The sequence below is a fragment of the Apodemus sylvaticus genome, chromosome 6 (assembly GCF_947179515.1).
Source record: "Apodemus sylvaticus chromosome 6, mApoSyl1.1, whole genome shotgun sequence".
NCBI lineage: Eukaryota > Metazoa > Chordata > Mammalia > Rodentia > Muridae > Apodemus > Apodemus sylvaticus.
The window spans coordinates 99,176,531-99,191,493 of record NC_067477.1 but is presented as its reverse complement, the minus strand read 5'-3'; the positions used below and the strand labels follow the sequence as shown (position 1 = coordinate 99,191,493).

At 46.6% G+C, this 14,963-nt stretch overlaps 1 protein-coding gene across 2 annotated transcripts in view; it reads left to right on the top strand.

The window, feature by feature from the left end:
• The window catches only part of Mboat2 (membrane bound O-acyltransferase domain containing 2), a 135,271-nt gene that overhangs the window by 103,533 nt on the left and 16,775 nt on the right, over positions 1–14,963 (top strand). For both annotated transcript variants that reach the window (XM_052186037.1, XM_052186036.1), the window contains 4 exons: positions 149–204; positions 5,214–5,268; positions 12,386–12,566; positions 14,112–14,304. In XM_052186037.1, coding sequence (XP_052041997.1) covers positions 149–204; positions 5,214–5,268; positions 12,386–12,566; positions 14,112–14,304 — 485 coding nt within the window. The remainder of the gene's footprint in view (positions 1–148; positions 205–5,213; positions 5,269–12,385; positions 12,567–14,111; positions 14,305–14,963) is intronic.

Sequence of the window (14,963 nt, the reverse complement as noted above, 5' to 3'; positions counted from 1 at the left end):
GTTAACTCTTAAAAATCCCCTGTGAGTTTTTGCATTGGTAACCACTTCAGGGTTTTATGCTATGTAAGCAGAGTTGAGCCTTTTTCCTGTTTCGTACATGTTGCTATAACATTCTCCATTTAAAATATCTACTTTTGTTTCGTCACAGCCCAATGATGATCATTACGCAGAAGATCACTAGTTTGGCTTACGAAATTCATGACGGTAAGAATCTGGAAGTTAATTGTTCATCACCAAAAAGAACTCTGTTAGAATAATTCTTGGCTCGAGATATTACCCTAACTCTATTCTCTATAGAGAAATGGAAGGAAGGAAGGAAAGAAGGAAGGAAGGAAGAGTTTGCTTGTTTAAGGTTATTAAAATATACTTCACCCCCAAACCCTCTATTTTCTCTTGATTTTTAATTCAGCTCAGTGATAAAATGCAAAATAGTCAGATGATCCATATAATAGACTGATAGTCAAGTTTTATTCTTATTTTATTTATTTTACATTTATATTGAAATCTATATACTTCTCCTGCTCCGTCCCCTTGTGGTCACAGCCATATACACGTGTTTTCATAGACTTTTAGTTTAGATGTGCCAGCGTCAAGACTCCTTGGGGCATTGGCTTGGGTTCCTTAGAGGCAAAGAAACAACTCTGCTCAGAGAGTTTTCTGTCTGTCCCTGCATATGTGAAGCCCCCAATCCCGTATCCATTCCCAGCCCAGTCAGTCCCCACATAGGGACAGGGCACAGCCTTGGCAGTTCTTGAGGGCAAGGAGGAGTTTTCTGTCTCCCTTTTTGTTACTGACAAAGAGTTACCTGCTTCATTTAAAGGGAGCACAGGCAGAAGGAACAGATTTCCTTCTCAGAACCACCAGTCCGTGTTTAATCCCTGTGTGTTGAGTCGTAGCCTTCCTTTCTGCCTGGGTTAGGGTTAGGGTTAGGGTTAGGGAGCAGAGCATCTCCTGGGCACGTGCACCCCTAGACAGCAGCATGTGCAGGGTGAGGTGTGGAGAGGCCCAAGGAGTCAGTCCCACATTCCACATCTCCTGCATCTATCTGCTCTGGGACACTCATTCCATGTTTATAGTCTGACCCACACTAGAAAGATGCGTCTTGTAGTTCTTGCATTCGACGATATGGGCAGAAATTCTCAGACCCTAGCTCTGTAGTCACAAAGTACGTTCTATGAATGTTTTCTTTAGGTGCTGAGACTCACGTTTCACACTGACAAGCCATACCTCAGGCTCTGGAGAGAGAGTATAGGAACATCATGGTCAGGAATAGCTTCTGTCTATAGATCTAGAAGCACCTGCTGGCAGTATATATTAAGCTCAGAACTGAACAGAGCCCCATTTTGCAATCTGGTCTTGACATAGATTAATGAGCAGGTTTTGATCAACCTTGCCATGTTTGGAGAGTTGAGATTCTTCAGTTTTGCATGTGACCACTCTTCCTGCAAATTGAAGCATTTGTCCTACCAGATAGCCTCCTGAAGAGCAGCCGCCCTGCACCTTATGCCTCAGGGCTGTAAGCTTTCCTGGTCTCTTGATTCCTCAGTGACTCTCAAAAGGGAGGATAGCCTTGTCTGTATCAAGCAATCTAAGCCCATCGCTAGCTTGGCCTGGCTGAGCTTTATTTCAATGAAGATTCTAAACAGTGAATGACAGACATGTCTGTAGTGGTGTCCAGAAAAACCCAAGAACAGGGCTCCCAGAGTCTCCTCCCGGTGAAGGCAGGGTCAGCACTGGATCCCCAGCAGCAAGTTTGGGAACACATGATGTGTGATCTGCCAGGAATTTCAGTAGACCTGGGATCCTGGGTGCTTGCCAGGGGCTGGTCAAGCAGACACCATTGCCTAGCCGGTGTCACAGTTGGAAATTCCTGCTGGGGAGAAAGATGTTGAGAATAAAACATGTTGGCACACACATTTGCAGCCTAAGGAACACGTCTCAGTGCAGGGACACCAGCAGTGGGTCATGCTTGCAGGCAGGCCCTACTGAGGACAGTGGCCACAGGTCATGTAAACTCTGGGCAGTGGGTCTGGACCTCTCCTGTAGCTGCTCTTTGGCAGACAGTCTGGTGACAGGGTTCATATCAGCATCCTCAGGAAGCAGATATTTTTTTTCTTGGAAGCCTTCTAGGTGTGGTTTTGAGATTATCTTGCTCCCCTGACAGAATCCAGCCTGATGGTATGGTTTTGAGTTGTGTGCAAGAGATTATTTAGGTCTGCACTGAAGGATGGCGCAGCCTGGCAGTGTGTTTGGTCGTGATGTCCCCTGGCGAGTGTGGGGTGGAGCAAGATTTTTGTTGTTGTTTTTGTTTGATTTCACTTCATGTAGGAGTCTATTAGCCTAGCTGGGTGCTTATACTTGATAAGGGAAAATAAAGAATCTGTGTTCCCTATCTTAGACTGAGCTATATTAATTTATTGTAGTGGTAGTCTTCTGACTTAAAAATGAAACCTTCCTTTTTTTTTTTTTAAGTCATTTTCGAGTACTCAAATTTTGAAGTAAGGAGGGAGGCTAGGCCTGTACGTATAGACAAAATTATTCTATAAAGGTGTTCTCCTCTAAGTTATATATTTATTTTCCATGGTTGGTTTGTAGTTTAAAATGAGAATAGCCTCCTAGGTCAGTATAGCAGGGTACACTGGCATAGAAGCCCCACACTACACCAGATACTTAGAAATGCTGCCCAGGGCCAGGGAGACAGCTCAGTGGTAAATGCATGAGGACCTGAGTTCAGATCTCCAGTGCCCACTAAATATGCCCTGGCATGGCATATCATAGCTGTAACTCCAGCAACAGTGGAACGTGAGACAGGAGAATCCTGGGCCTTGCCGGGTAGCCAGTCTAGCCGGAATAATGGGCTGTGTATGAGACCTCATCTCATAGAAACACACACACACACACACACACACACACACACACACACACACACACTAGGGAGAGCATGGAAGAGGATCCTGGGTGTTGACCTCTGGCCTATCAGGCATGAACATTCCTCTCCACAAAGACATAATAAAATACAACAAAGAGTTTGTATGTAGCAACTTGTAGCATCACGGATGGCTGCTAACCCGTGCTTTTCCTAGTAAAAGGAAGGAAAGGAGGGATGGAGGGAGGGGAAAGGTTCCCAGCAGAACACTAGCCTCATGTCCTCTCGTCGCCCTAGATTGTTTGACAGGGCTGGTCTGTCTAGTGTAGGGACATCAAGCTGTTGAGAGTGGCGCAGGCCCCTGAGGCCCCTCGTGTGCTCTACTTTTTAGTGTAGTTTCTGGGGATTTGTTTTCTTCCTATGGTTCCCCAAAGTATGCCCTTTGGAGGAAACTTGAAAGTACGGATACCTCTGAGGAAGAGGAAAGGAATCAGAGCTCTGGCAAAGCTCCGCTGAGGGTCAGAGCCCCGCCCAGTCATCTTGACCTCCATGTTTTTCATAGGCACGGCTTTCTTTTTCTTCTTTTTCCAAGGAGATTTATTTTTATTTATGTGTATAAGTGTTCAGCCTGCTTGTGACGGTATCACCTGCAGACTGTGTCGTTGGCAGCCAGGAGAGGGTGCTAGGTGCTGGGAATTTAAGCCTGGCTCCTCTGCTAGGGCAGCCAGTGCTGTTAACCACAGAACCCACCTCTCCGACCTCTGATTTTTTCCCCTCCATTGTCATCAAAATAGCTGTGTGATTATCTTTCCTTCCCTACTTACTGAACACATAGGTATTTTTTTTTCTTTTTGCCATTATGCATGAGGTTGTGATGGTCCTGATCAAAATCTTAGATGATTATCTTATTAGACTGGGGTGGGGGAGGTGGCTGGTCAAGGATGAGAGAAATGTTTCTTGAGTCTTTGTCCTGCCGGTGTGCAGACGCATAATGTGCTCCTGACAACCAATCTTCCTCCTAGACTGAGGGCCGCAGCAGACAGTCCGAGTCTCTTCCTTTTCTGGTGCTAACCGGTCCTCAGAGCATGAAGGAAGTGGCCGCTCTCTCATCTTTTTCTCATGTACATGTGTCATCCTTTCAAATGTATACGTTACATAATTGAGATCTCGCTGTATAAGTAAAAGCTCTGTGTACTCCTATATAACAATGGTGGCCTATTCTTTTACCATTTTAGGTGCTTTTGTGTTTGGTTGACGTAGTCTGGCTGGCCTTGAACTTGACACCATTCTGCTTTGGCCTCCCAGACATTTCTTAACTGATTATGTTCTTATAATTGATCATGGCATTAACAATTTGTGTGTTAATTGGTTGTGTTTCTTTTATAGTTTGTCATTCCTGGTTTTTGTCTCTATTTATCTCAGTGCCTTTTTTATGATATATATATACATATATATATATATATATGCACACTGTATATAAGTATATAAGTACACTGTAGCTGTCTACAGACACACCAGAAGAGGACATCAGATCCCATTACAGATGGTTGCGAGCCACCATGTGGTTGCTGGGAATTGAACTAGGGACTTCTGGAAGAGCAGTGCTCTTAAGCTCTGAGTCATCTCTCAAACTCCTCTCAGTGTCTTTTAATGGCTTAAAATGTATGTCTTTGGACAGTGTTATTATTATTATTTTATTTCCTACAAAAGCTTTCCAAGAGTATTGTTTGCTTAATTTATTCTCCCTTTGCTGTTTTTCTTTTTCCTTTTTTCTTTCTTTTCTTTTGGGGGGGACTTTAAATTGAATTTAGTGTTTCTTCACTTTTTTGAAAGCATGTGGATCTAGTAAGTTGATGTTTAGCTGTAGCAAGGCCTCTTGATTGAGACAAGACAAACCACGTGAGTTGAGACGATGCTCGCGCTTCCGTTTTTATTCCCTGGCGCATAGAGAACAGCACCGTCGCTGCCGTGTTGAGTGAGTGACTTGTCCATGGCACTGAAGTTTAGTTGTCAAAATCCTTCCAGGGTCTTAATGTCTCTTATAGCACTTTCTGTTACGGATAATAACTTTGTACGTTAGAATGTATTAATTTGGGGGATTCTTCTAATTGGATAATAATTTCCTTCAGACTAGTAACTTTCATTCCATCCTGTGTAATGTTTAGCGTATGCAGGGCAAGGAGGGCTGGACCACATGAGGTCAGCTGTGACTGAATCTGTGTTAACATGAGAAAGGAAGAGGCAATCATTTGGGCCCAGATCTGGAGTAGAGCATGCACTTCAAATGGGGCAAGTATCATTCTTAAGAGGAACTGTAACTCACAAAGTGCTTCTTTCTGATTCTCAGGGATGTTTCGAAAGGATGAAGAACTGACTCCGTCGCAGAGAGGATTAGCTGTGAGGTATGTGTCTGTAGATCTACCTTGGTTTGTACCGTTTCACTGACTCACGCAAAGCAACCGTCTTCCCTCTGCATGGCTACAGGTTATCAAGTTGTTCGGCTGGCAATCCCTCCTGGGCACTGCCAAGTCCTGGGCCTCTGCACTGTGTGCGCCTCCTGTGAAACACAAGAGGCCCACTGAGTTTGTGTCTGTGAGGCTCTCAAAGGACAAATGTCAGGTCTACAACTGTAGTGATCACTGGTAGTAACAGTCACTGCCACCCATGGGCAGTGACTTGACGGCAGTGGGCGGGCCAGCGTCGTGACGCAGCACAAAGGTGCAATGCACATCTTATTGGTTATTTTCTGAGGAACTCATCTGGTCATCATCTTCCTTTGTTCTGCTTCCTGAAGAGTTGTCTCAAGAGCGGCTTAGTGTCTACTTAACCCAGTTAAAGATGAAATCCTCCTTTTACCTTTGAAGAGAAGGAGTCCTTTGGAGTGATTGCTTCTGAATTAAGGAATGCGTGCCTGCTGGGTGAATGAAATGTCCACAGTGGTGGACAAATGTGTGTTGCTGGTCATCCTTTGGCCCTCTGGGACACTTCTGCGCATCTTCTCTGGGGTTCCCCTATGGTTTCTCTATGGCCAGTCTCCATACAGCAGCATGTAGCCATCGAGTATGCTCCCTGATGAGCAGTCTGGCTGGTTCTTACCTTTCCCCGGACTCGACTACCCCAGATGCCACCACTTACTGGCATCTGCTCTGATACTTCTTTCCCTCTCAGGCAACCACCGGGCAAATGGCCAGTCCTGGTTAGCCCCAGCCCCACCTGCCTGGACGGTGGGAGGACACCGAGTACAGATACTCATTCTTGCTGCCTGTATTCATTTTGAATTTCTTACTATTTTAAAAACTGTGGCATTTGGGGCTAGAGAAACGGCTCAGCAGTGGCTGCTCTTGCTGAGGACCAGGTCGGTCCCCAACACCCACATGACACCAACTGTAACTTCAGTTCTGGGGGATCTGACACCCTCTTCTGCCTTATTTGGGCATCAGGTGCACACACACATATGTAGTAAAACACTCATACATACAAAATAAAATTAAATCCGTCTTTTTTTTTTTTTTTTGAGACAGGGTTTCTCTGTGTAGCCCTGGCTGTCCTGGAACTCACTCTGTAGACCAGGCTGGCTTCGAACTCAGAAATCCACCTGCCTCTGGCTCCCAGAGTGCTGGGATTACAGGTGTGCACCACCACCACCCAGCTAAATTAAATCCTTCTAATTTAAAAAGCCACAGTCCTTCATATTGACAACAAAGCAACTACATTTCCTTAATTCTCTCTCTGAAACTATTGTATAGTCTCCTTTCTCTAGAATCCTAGCACTCGCTCACTCAGACTCATAATGAAAAGCTAAATCTCTTTTCCTTCAGTGGTGGGAAGTTGTTTGTGAAGACATCCTCTGCTGTCCGCGCAGCGCATGGTTACTGTGTGTAACCTCTTTGGGTTGACCTTATCCTGACTCTGAGGACAGCCCAGGTGAACTGTTATAGACCAGGAAATGACTCATTGTAGCGGGCAAATAAGACGCTGACAAAGGCTGCTGAGGCGTCCGCCTGGACTCACTGCCAAGAGCAGCTGGTCCCTGGGTTCCTGGCTGTCTGTCAGTCTATAATCACAAACCCTCCAAGCTCCCTGAAGCTGTAACAGAATACTCCTTTTCTACCTCTGAGTTTAAACTGCCCATAGAGAATAGGGCAGTTACCTCTGACCTTAATCGGGCTCATTATTTTTTTCTCTTCTTCGGTAGGATCATCCTCAGTTTCTCTGGGAGGAGGACAGTATTGTCCCGAGTCCCCTTCAAGCCACCATGTTGTTCCCAGCACTCTCCGTGCTCAGATGTCTGCTTCCTTCCTTTCTTGGTTCCCCTGAGTCCTCAGCCTTGTTGGCATGGTGACCATCCACAGTGGCATTACTGGTCCAGCTGATCACTCCTTACTGGACTCCTGGATACCACATTCTCTTGCTTTTCTTCTCTGCCTCCCCGTTCAACCCTCTGTACCTCTCCTGTGTGACTGACTGTTGCTGTACTCCAGAGCTTAGACCTGAACTTCTCAGTGCTCCCCAGGGGCTTCCACGTGTTCTGGTGGCTTGACGCCCACCAGCCACACATTCTGCTGAGCCCTCTCCCTCATCTCCAGCCTATTTCCACAGGCATGTCAGGGTCCTCGCTCTGACAGCAATGGGTCTGTTCACAATGGAGCCTCTGATTTCTGTCTGTCCCCTGCCACATGTTTCTCTGCCACTGCCTTTTGCCTGTTAGCAGCATCATTTAATATTGGGGTACAAGCAGGAAATAGCAGACTTCATTTTCCTACTGCAAGTCCATTCCTCTAGCAAGTCCAGCAAGCTTTCAGTCCTCTCCAGAAGGCTGCTTCTCACCACACCACGGTCATCCTGGTCCGCTCCTAGGTCTAGGGAACTGCTTTCCAGAATGTACTTGATTTTCTCCCGTCCTCTGTAGCAGATTTCTACACTGGGTCCAGCAATCCTCTGTGTGCATGTGTTTTGTGTGTGTGCATGCACGTGTGCAAGCCAGAGCAGAACTCTAGAAAAAGTTAGTAGCAAAAAGAGCACACTTACTTAGATTCTGGCTGGCCTCTGAGAGAAAAGTAGGAAAAGGAAAAGTTGAACTTTTACTCAGAATGCTACACAGATCCAACTGAATCTTAGAGTGGCCAGAGATGGAAGTTCTGGGAAAGGGAAATACAATATCTGAAGGGATAACTATTTTGCCTGTCTTTTTAGTGTGGCTGAAGGTAAGCCTGCCTTCCTAGCCTGGCCCCCTGTTGAGGTGATTCAGAGCCTAGGTAGTTAACTCTTTTATGGTTTTGGTAGCTTGGAGTGTTGGGTCTCTTCCTAGGCCAGAGATTCCATCTCATGACCAGAAGGAACCAGTTTTCCTTTTTTGGGCCTTTGCTCTTACAGTGCCATTACTCCTTCCTTCTTAACCTTAAAGTCACTTGGGAGATGGTCTAAAGTTGGGGAGTTGATCTAATGCATTTTACTATCGAAGTCAAGAGCTTCAGTTCCCATGTTGGCCAGGGGGGTCATTTATTATCTGGCCTGGTGTTCTAGTCCCCACCACTGTGTACTGCCCCAGTCAGGGCTACTGACTGTCTAGTTCTGAGGAGGTGAGAAGCCAGGGCTTCCTTCCACCATTCCTGGCCAGAGACCCAAGGATATTATTGGATTGTTTGCTTTGGAGTCCTGCCCTGAGCTGCCGGTCCAGTTTCTAGCTTCTGTTCTCACTGCACACAGGTGTCACATGAAGTGTTCACACCCAGCTCTGTATATGGGTACCGGAGATTTGAACTTAGTGCACACAAGTACATTTACTCAGTGAGCTGTCTCGCCATCCTCAGAGATTCTCTGAATAGACTTTGGATTGTTTTAGTCTTGTTTTTGTTTTTATTTTTACTTCCCTGGTGATTAAGAACCCTCACTGTTTTCCTGCGTAACATAAGTTTCTAAGTTCTGACCACAGCATCCTCCTCAGAATGGATCCCAGAGCTCCCCACTCTTGCCTCGGTTTACACACTCCTTGTCTCGTTCTGGGGTGGGAGAACAAGGTTCCGTTTTGTAAGTCAGGCTGACTTCAAACTTCCCATTCCCAAGCATTCCTCCTAAAGACTAGGATATAGGCATGTGCCACTCCGCCCGGGGTCTACTCTTTAACTATATTGCCTCCCCATGTAAAACCCCACCCTCTAGCCCTCTGCTCGGCCCTGCTCACTTCATAATGTGTGTACTGTTGGGTTTCATTCGTCCTCTCTGTGCCCCAAGTGTAAGGTCCTAATCTGAAGAGCTCTGTCTGTTTATCAGCGTGTTCCCATCTCTGAAAAGGCCAGGGATTTTTGTCCCAGCAGACATTTGAGCATGTCTGGAGGCATTTCTGGTTGTGGGAGCCTGGAAGGGCTGACATCTAGTAGGTGAAGGGCAAACATCTTCTTGTGCAGGACAGTGCTCTGCACCAAAGAAGTTCTGACCCTCAGTGAGGGAGGCTAAGACTGCCTGACTGACCTAAGGCCACACACAGTTGGTGCTGGGACAGACCAGCAAGGGTTTGGTGTGATAAGTGATATAGTGGACATAAGTATTACAGTGGGTGGGTCCAGCACATCACGTGATTCCTTTGACAGTTGAGCCCAAACTTTCTTCAGTGAATTTTGTGGCTGAGAAGACTCTTCTCCCGTGGGAACTATGGTGCCTGCGTGTGCCCTCAGCCCTTAGGAGCTGGAAGCACAGGGATCAGCCAAGCAGCTGAGTTTGAGGAGCACCTGGGCAACTCTTGACCCTGACTCAATACCAAAATAGGAGATGAGACAGAGACAGACAATGTAAGTTAGCTATAGGCTAGCTCTGGCTACATAATGAAGCCCTGGCTTGAAACTTTAAAAAGAAAAATGAAGGTGGCCAGGCATGGTGGTTTATACCTGTGATCCCAACCCCCAGGAGGCTGTAGTAAAAGGACTGTTAGGAGTTCAAGGCCAGCCTGAACCGCAGAGTGAGACACTGATATGGAGCAAAACTATCTCAAGACTGTCTTTTCTGCCCTGCTCTGACTCCTGCATGGTTATGCTATACATTAATTCAGTTCATTAATTCAAACCCTCTGTAGTTACTTGTAAAGATATTTATGAAAACCCTCTATAAAGAAACACATGAGGAGCTGGAGAGATGGCTCAGCACTTAGGAGCACTGACTGCTCTTCCAAAGGTCCTGAGTTCAATTCCCAGCAACCACATGGTGGCTCACAACCATCTGTAATGGGATGCGATGTCCTCTTTTGGTGTGTCTGAAGACAGCGGACAGTGTATACTCATATAAATAAAAATAACTTAATATTTAAAAAGACACACACATACACAAATAAATAAATAATTTCTGAAACCATATTAAAACAAAACACAACTATGACTACCAACCCACCATATAAACAAACAAACAAACAAACAAACAAATAAATGACAGACTGAGGAAAAGAACAGATGGAGTTTCCAGTCAGAACGGGCCGTGCTTGTTGATCTGTATGTCCCATATAAATAACAACAGTCTCTGGTATATGGAGGTACTTGCTTCAAGTCTTTGTCCATGGAATGTTTTCCACAGAGACTGACGGTCTGAGAGGAGAGATCGTCTCCAGCTTCCCCGGGGCCTGCTTACTGTGCCCAGGTGCAGCCGCTCTTTGATTGTCAGTCGATGGACTAGACTGCCCACTGCACTGTGCACACTGTGAGCCATTTGGACAGGCCTTGAGGCAAAGGAATCGCAACTGTTTTGAGACATCCTTTTTCCCTGTTTCTCTTGGTTCCCACAACTGAGGGTGCCCCCCTTCCCCCCCCCCCCACCAGGTGCACTGTCAGAGGCCACACGACATGCTGTTCCCAACACCTCCAAGGCCTTGTCATCTGCTATAGTCTTCTGCCTGGTCTTTGTGTCTCCACGGTGCCCATACACAGGGCCAGGGTGGTTCTTTTGAAACATGGCTGGTAAAACCTGACTAGTTTTCCGTCTCATTCAGCATGTCACGGTTTCTTCTGTGGCTTGGAAGGCAGGCCTCATGTGATCTTACCTTGGTTAGCAGGCTCTTCTCCTGTCCTGTCTTCTGTGTCTTGTCAAGCTGGCTGTCACTGCGTGAGCTCCACCAGTGCCCTCAGCACTCCCCAATGCCTGGCTCTGTACAGATCTCACTTCTGTGTAGTGTGCTTCTCCGAAGAGGCTTCCCTGACTTCGTGCAACAGGAGACCCCTTTCCCTGTGGCATTTAGCATCTCTGAAGATTACATATAAATGCACATATATCTTATTTTCTATATAGTCTATTTTAGTCTGATACACACACACACCCACCCCCCCCACACACACACACTGATACATACTGGTCTATAAGCTCCATCCATGCAGGATTCCATCTGCTGACTGCTCTGTCTGCAGACCTGGGCACCTGTTGTCCACCTGATTGGCATGCAGCATGCATTTGTCGACTGAGCATGCACACGTGCTGTGAGAGTTGATTCCTTAATGCCACACCATGGTCCTCTTAGGTTTCTTTCATTATGAGGAATCTAATGGAAACCCCCTGTAGTTGCCTATAAATATCTTTTTGAAAACTCCTACTAGCTTCTTTTCTGTTGCTATATCTCAACAAAAAAGCAAATTAGGGGAGAAAGGGGGTTTATTTTGCTTATAATTCCAGATTGTAGTTTGTCTCGGGGTTTCTATCGCGATGATGAAACACCATGACTAAAGCAACTTGTTTCAGCTTACAGCTTTCAGGTCCTGCTCCATCACTGAGGACATCTAGGCAGGAACACAAGGCCAGAATCTGGAGGCAGGAGCTGATGTGGAGGCCATGGAGGGGGCTCACCTCCTTGTTCCCCCTGGTTTGCTCAGCCTGTTCATCCACCCCAGGACCACCTGCCCAGGGATAGCACTGACCACAATGGGCTGGGAACCCCATATCAATCACTAACTAAGAAAACGATCCACTGGATTGCCTACAGACCAGTTTTATGGAAGAATGTCTTCAATTGTGGTTCCCTCTTCTCAGATAACTCAAGCTTGTGTCACATGGACAAAAGAAAAACCAACCAGGACACAGGTCATCACAGTAGTTACAGCAGCAGGAGCTCAAAGCAGCTAGCCCTAAACAGCATTCCACAATAAACAGCAGGGAGACATAAATAAACGCAGAGCCCCCTTCTCTCAGCTAGCTTCCTTCTGACTTGCTTCGTCCAGGAGTCTCTTCCTAGGGAACCATGCGCCCTGCGGTGGCTGCATCTTCCTACATTAACAACCAAGTTGATCCCTCACAGGCCAACCTGATCTACAAAATTCGTCATGAAGACTCTCTTCCCAGGTGAGTGTAGGTTGCGACAACGGAGCCCACCTGTCCAAAAAATACTGTTGAGAATTCTCTGCTCCAGCCTCCCTAATTCTTACTTGGATACAAATGAACACTAAGGTATCTTTTATTTCGGAATAAAAGATGGTAGTGAGCACATGGCCGACGTTACTGTGGATCACCCTGAAAGCTCCCGCCACGGCTCACAAGTGTGTCTCCCCCTTGCAGGCGCATGCCAAGTCTCCTGGAGTATGTAAGTTACACCTGCAACTTCATGGGCATCCTGGCGGGCCCGCTCTGCTCTTACAAAGACTACATTGCTTTCATTGAAGGCAGAGCCTCCCACATGGCACAGTCAAGCGAAAATGGAAAAGAAGAACAGCATGGAAAAGCAGATCCATCTCCAAACGTAAGGGCACGAGACTCAACCGGAGCCCTGCGCGGCATAGCATCTGCGTGTCTGTCTGTCTGGATTTCTGAAAGTCTAATGTTGTCAGTTGTTTTAATTTCCCCATTGCTTCCTTCCTTCCTTCCTTCCTTCCTTCCTTCCTTCCTTCCTTCCTTCCTTCCTTCCTTCCTGTGTGTTTGTGTGTGTATGTGTGTACATGTATGCATGCATGTTATGTGGTTAGGGATTAAGCCAGAGTCTTGCCGGGGTCATGTGCTAATGTAGTAAAGCAAATAATTCTACCAAGCTGCATCTCTCTCTTCCATTCCTATCTTTTATTTTTAATGTGTGTCTGAGTGTGTACCATGTATAGATGGTACCCATAGCGGTCAGAGAAGGTCTGGGATCCCCTGGAGCTGAAGTTACAGGCAGTTGTGAACTATCTAGTTGTGGGTTCTGGGAGCCGAACTCCTGTTCTCCAGAGCAGCAGAACTAGGCCACTGAGCAGTTCTCCAGCCCTTTCGTCTTGTTGAGACAGAGCTTACCAACTCAGGAAGCTGATGCGGACAGTGACCTCACTTGGAAGCCTGGCCCTGAACTTGTGATTTTCCTGCCTCGTCCTCCTCAAGTAGCCAGATGAAATGTCTTGCACCACTTGCCTGGCTTTCATCTAGTTCTTCGTAAGTATCTTTCATGACAGACAAATCTTTATGCTCCACCGAGAAGCGGCATCATGATTAAAGAACACGTGTAAGTTCCTTAGGAACTGTAAGGAGCAGGGGGATGCCTCCTTTCTAAAGCACATGCTGATCTTTCAGAGGAACTGGTTCCGTGCCCAGCACCTACGTGGTGCTCACGATAGTTCACAACTCCAGTCTCAGGGAATCTGGTGCCCTCTTCTGACCACTGTGAGTGCCAGCCACAAACATAGTGCACATGCAGATATATGTATAAATACTATAAAATAAATAGATGTAATTTTTTTTTAAGAAAGGAAACAATTCCTCAGTGAAAATAATGCTGTCCAGGGTGGGTCTTACATGGCAGGCCCCTCATGGACTGCGCCTTCTGACCCAGCCCATTGGAAACCCTGGATTCTCCTTTTCTGGATTCTCCATTCTCTTCCTTATTAGTGCCAGTCAGCATTTCACTCATGGGCTTGGGGAGATGGCTTAGTGGCTGAAGCACAAGTATGAGGACTATAGTTTGGATCCCCAGAACCCATGTAATGGTAATATCACAACCAGCCTGTAATCCCATCCCTGAGGCAGACATGGGGGATCCCCAGAGCATGCCAGATACCATGATTAGCCATGTCGCCATATCAGGGAGCTCTGCATTTGATTGAGAGACCCTGCCTTGGTGATTGAGGTGTGAAGTTGAGGTGATTAGTGAAGTTGAAAGTATTTCTGTGCGGAACTGGGAGGATCTGAAATGTCCCGGGCGAGGCGGCTCCTGATTTTTGATCAGGAGAGCTAGGGTTTGTTGCTGCATTCAGGTCTTGCCTGGTGTGTAAAAAGCACACTCGGTCCTATGAGGTGTGTGACTCTTGCCCACCCGTTCCAGGCAGCAGTTACGGAGAAGCTCCTGGTCTGCGGACTCTCCTTATTAATTCACCTGACCATCTCCAACATGCTCCCTGTGGAATACAACATTGATGAGAAGTTCCAAGCCACTGCATCGTGGCCGACGAAGGCTACCTATCTGTATGCCTCTCTCATGGCTGCCAGACCTAAGTACTATTTTGCTTGGACCTTAGGTAAGTAGCATGTAGACTTGCTTTCATTCTGAAGTATCCTGGGGGGGAAGTTGTGTGTGTGTGTGTGTGTGTGTGTGTCTGTTTGTGTCTGACTGCGTCTGTCTGACTGCAGCTGCTGGTCTCAGACTCCCCAGTGTCAGCAGCCCACCTGTGTCAGCCTTTCCAGAAGCTGAACCTGCAGGCATACCACTGTGATCAGCTCAAGACTGCCCTCTTGAGGATATATAGTCAAAGACTGAGTACAATCATCAGAGTTATATTTTGCAAAAGAAATACCCCTCAACCCCCCGCCGCCCCAAAGTTCACGTTCAAGACCCATTTTATTATAAGACAAAAATCAATGGTTAGTTGAGGTGATATTGAGTACTTATCTTAACCTGTTGCACGTTAGGTTCCATGCTGGCAAGAATGAATGCTAACTTGTACGGCCTCGTCCTGTCTTGAGGGTACCTATAATTTAGTATGACTTCATTACACTTACCATGATGACACCATTAGATGCGGCTTACTGTGACCAGAACTTCACCAGTAAAGTATACAAAATCACATCCTCACAGAAGAGTGTGTGACTCCCGCCTGGTGGAACAGGTATTAGAGAAGTTAAGCCTCCAGCGATGTGGCAGTGCCCGGCCTATGGCTGACACGGGGAACTGAACAGG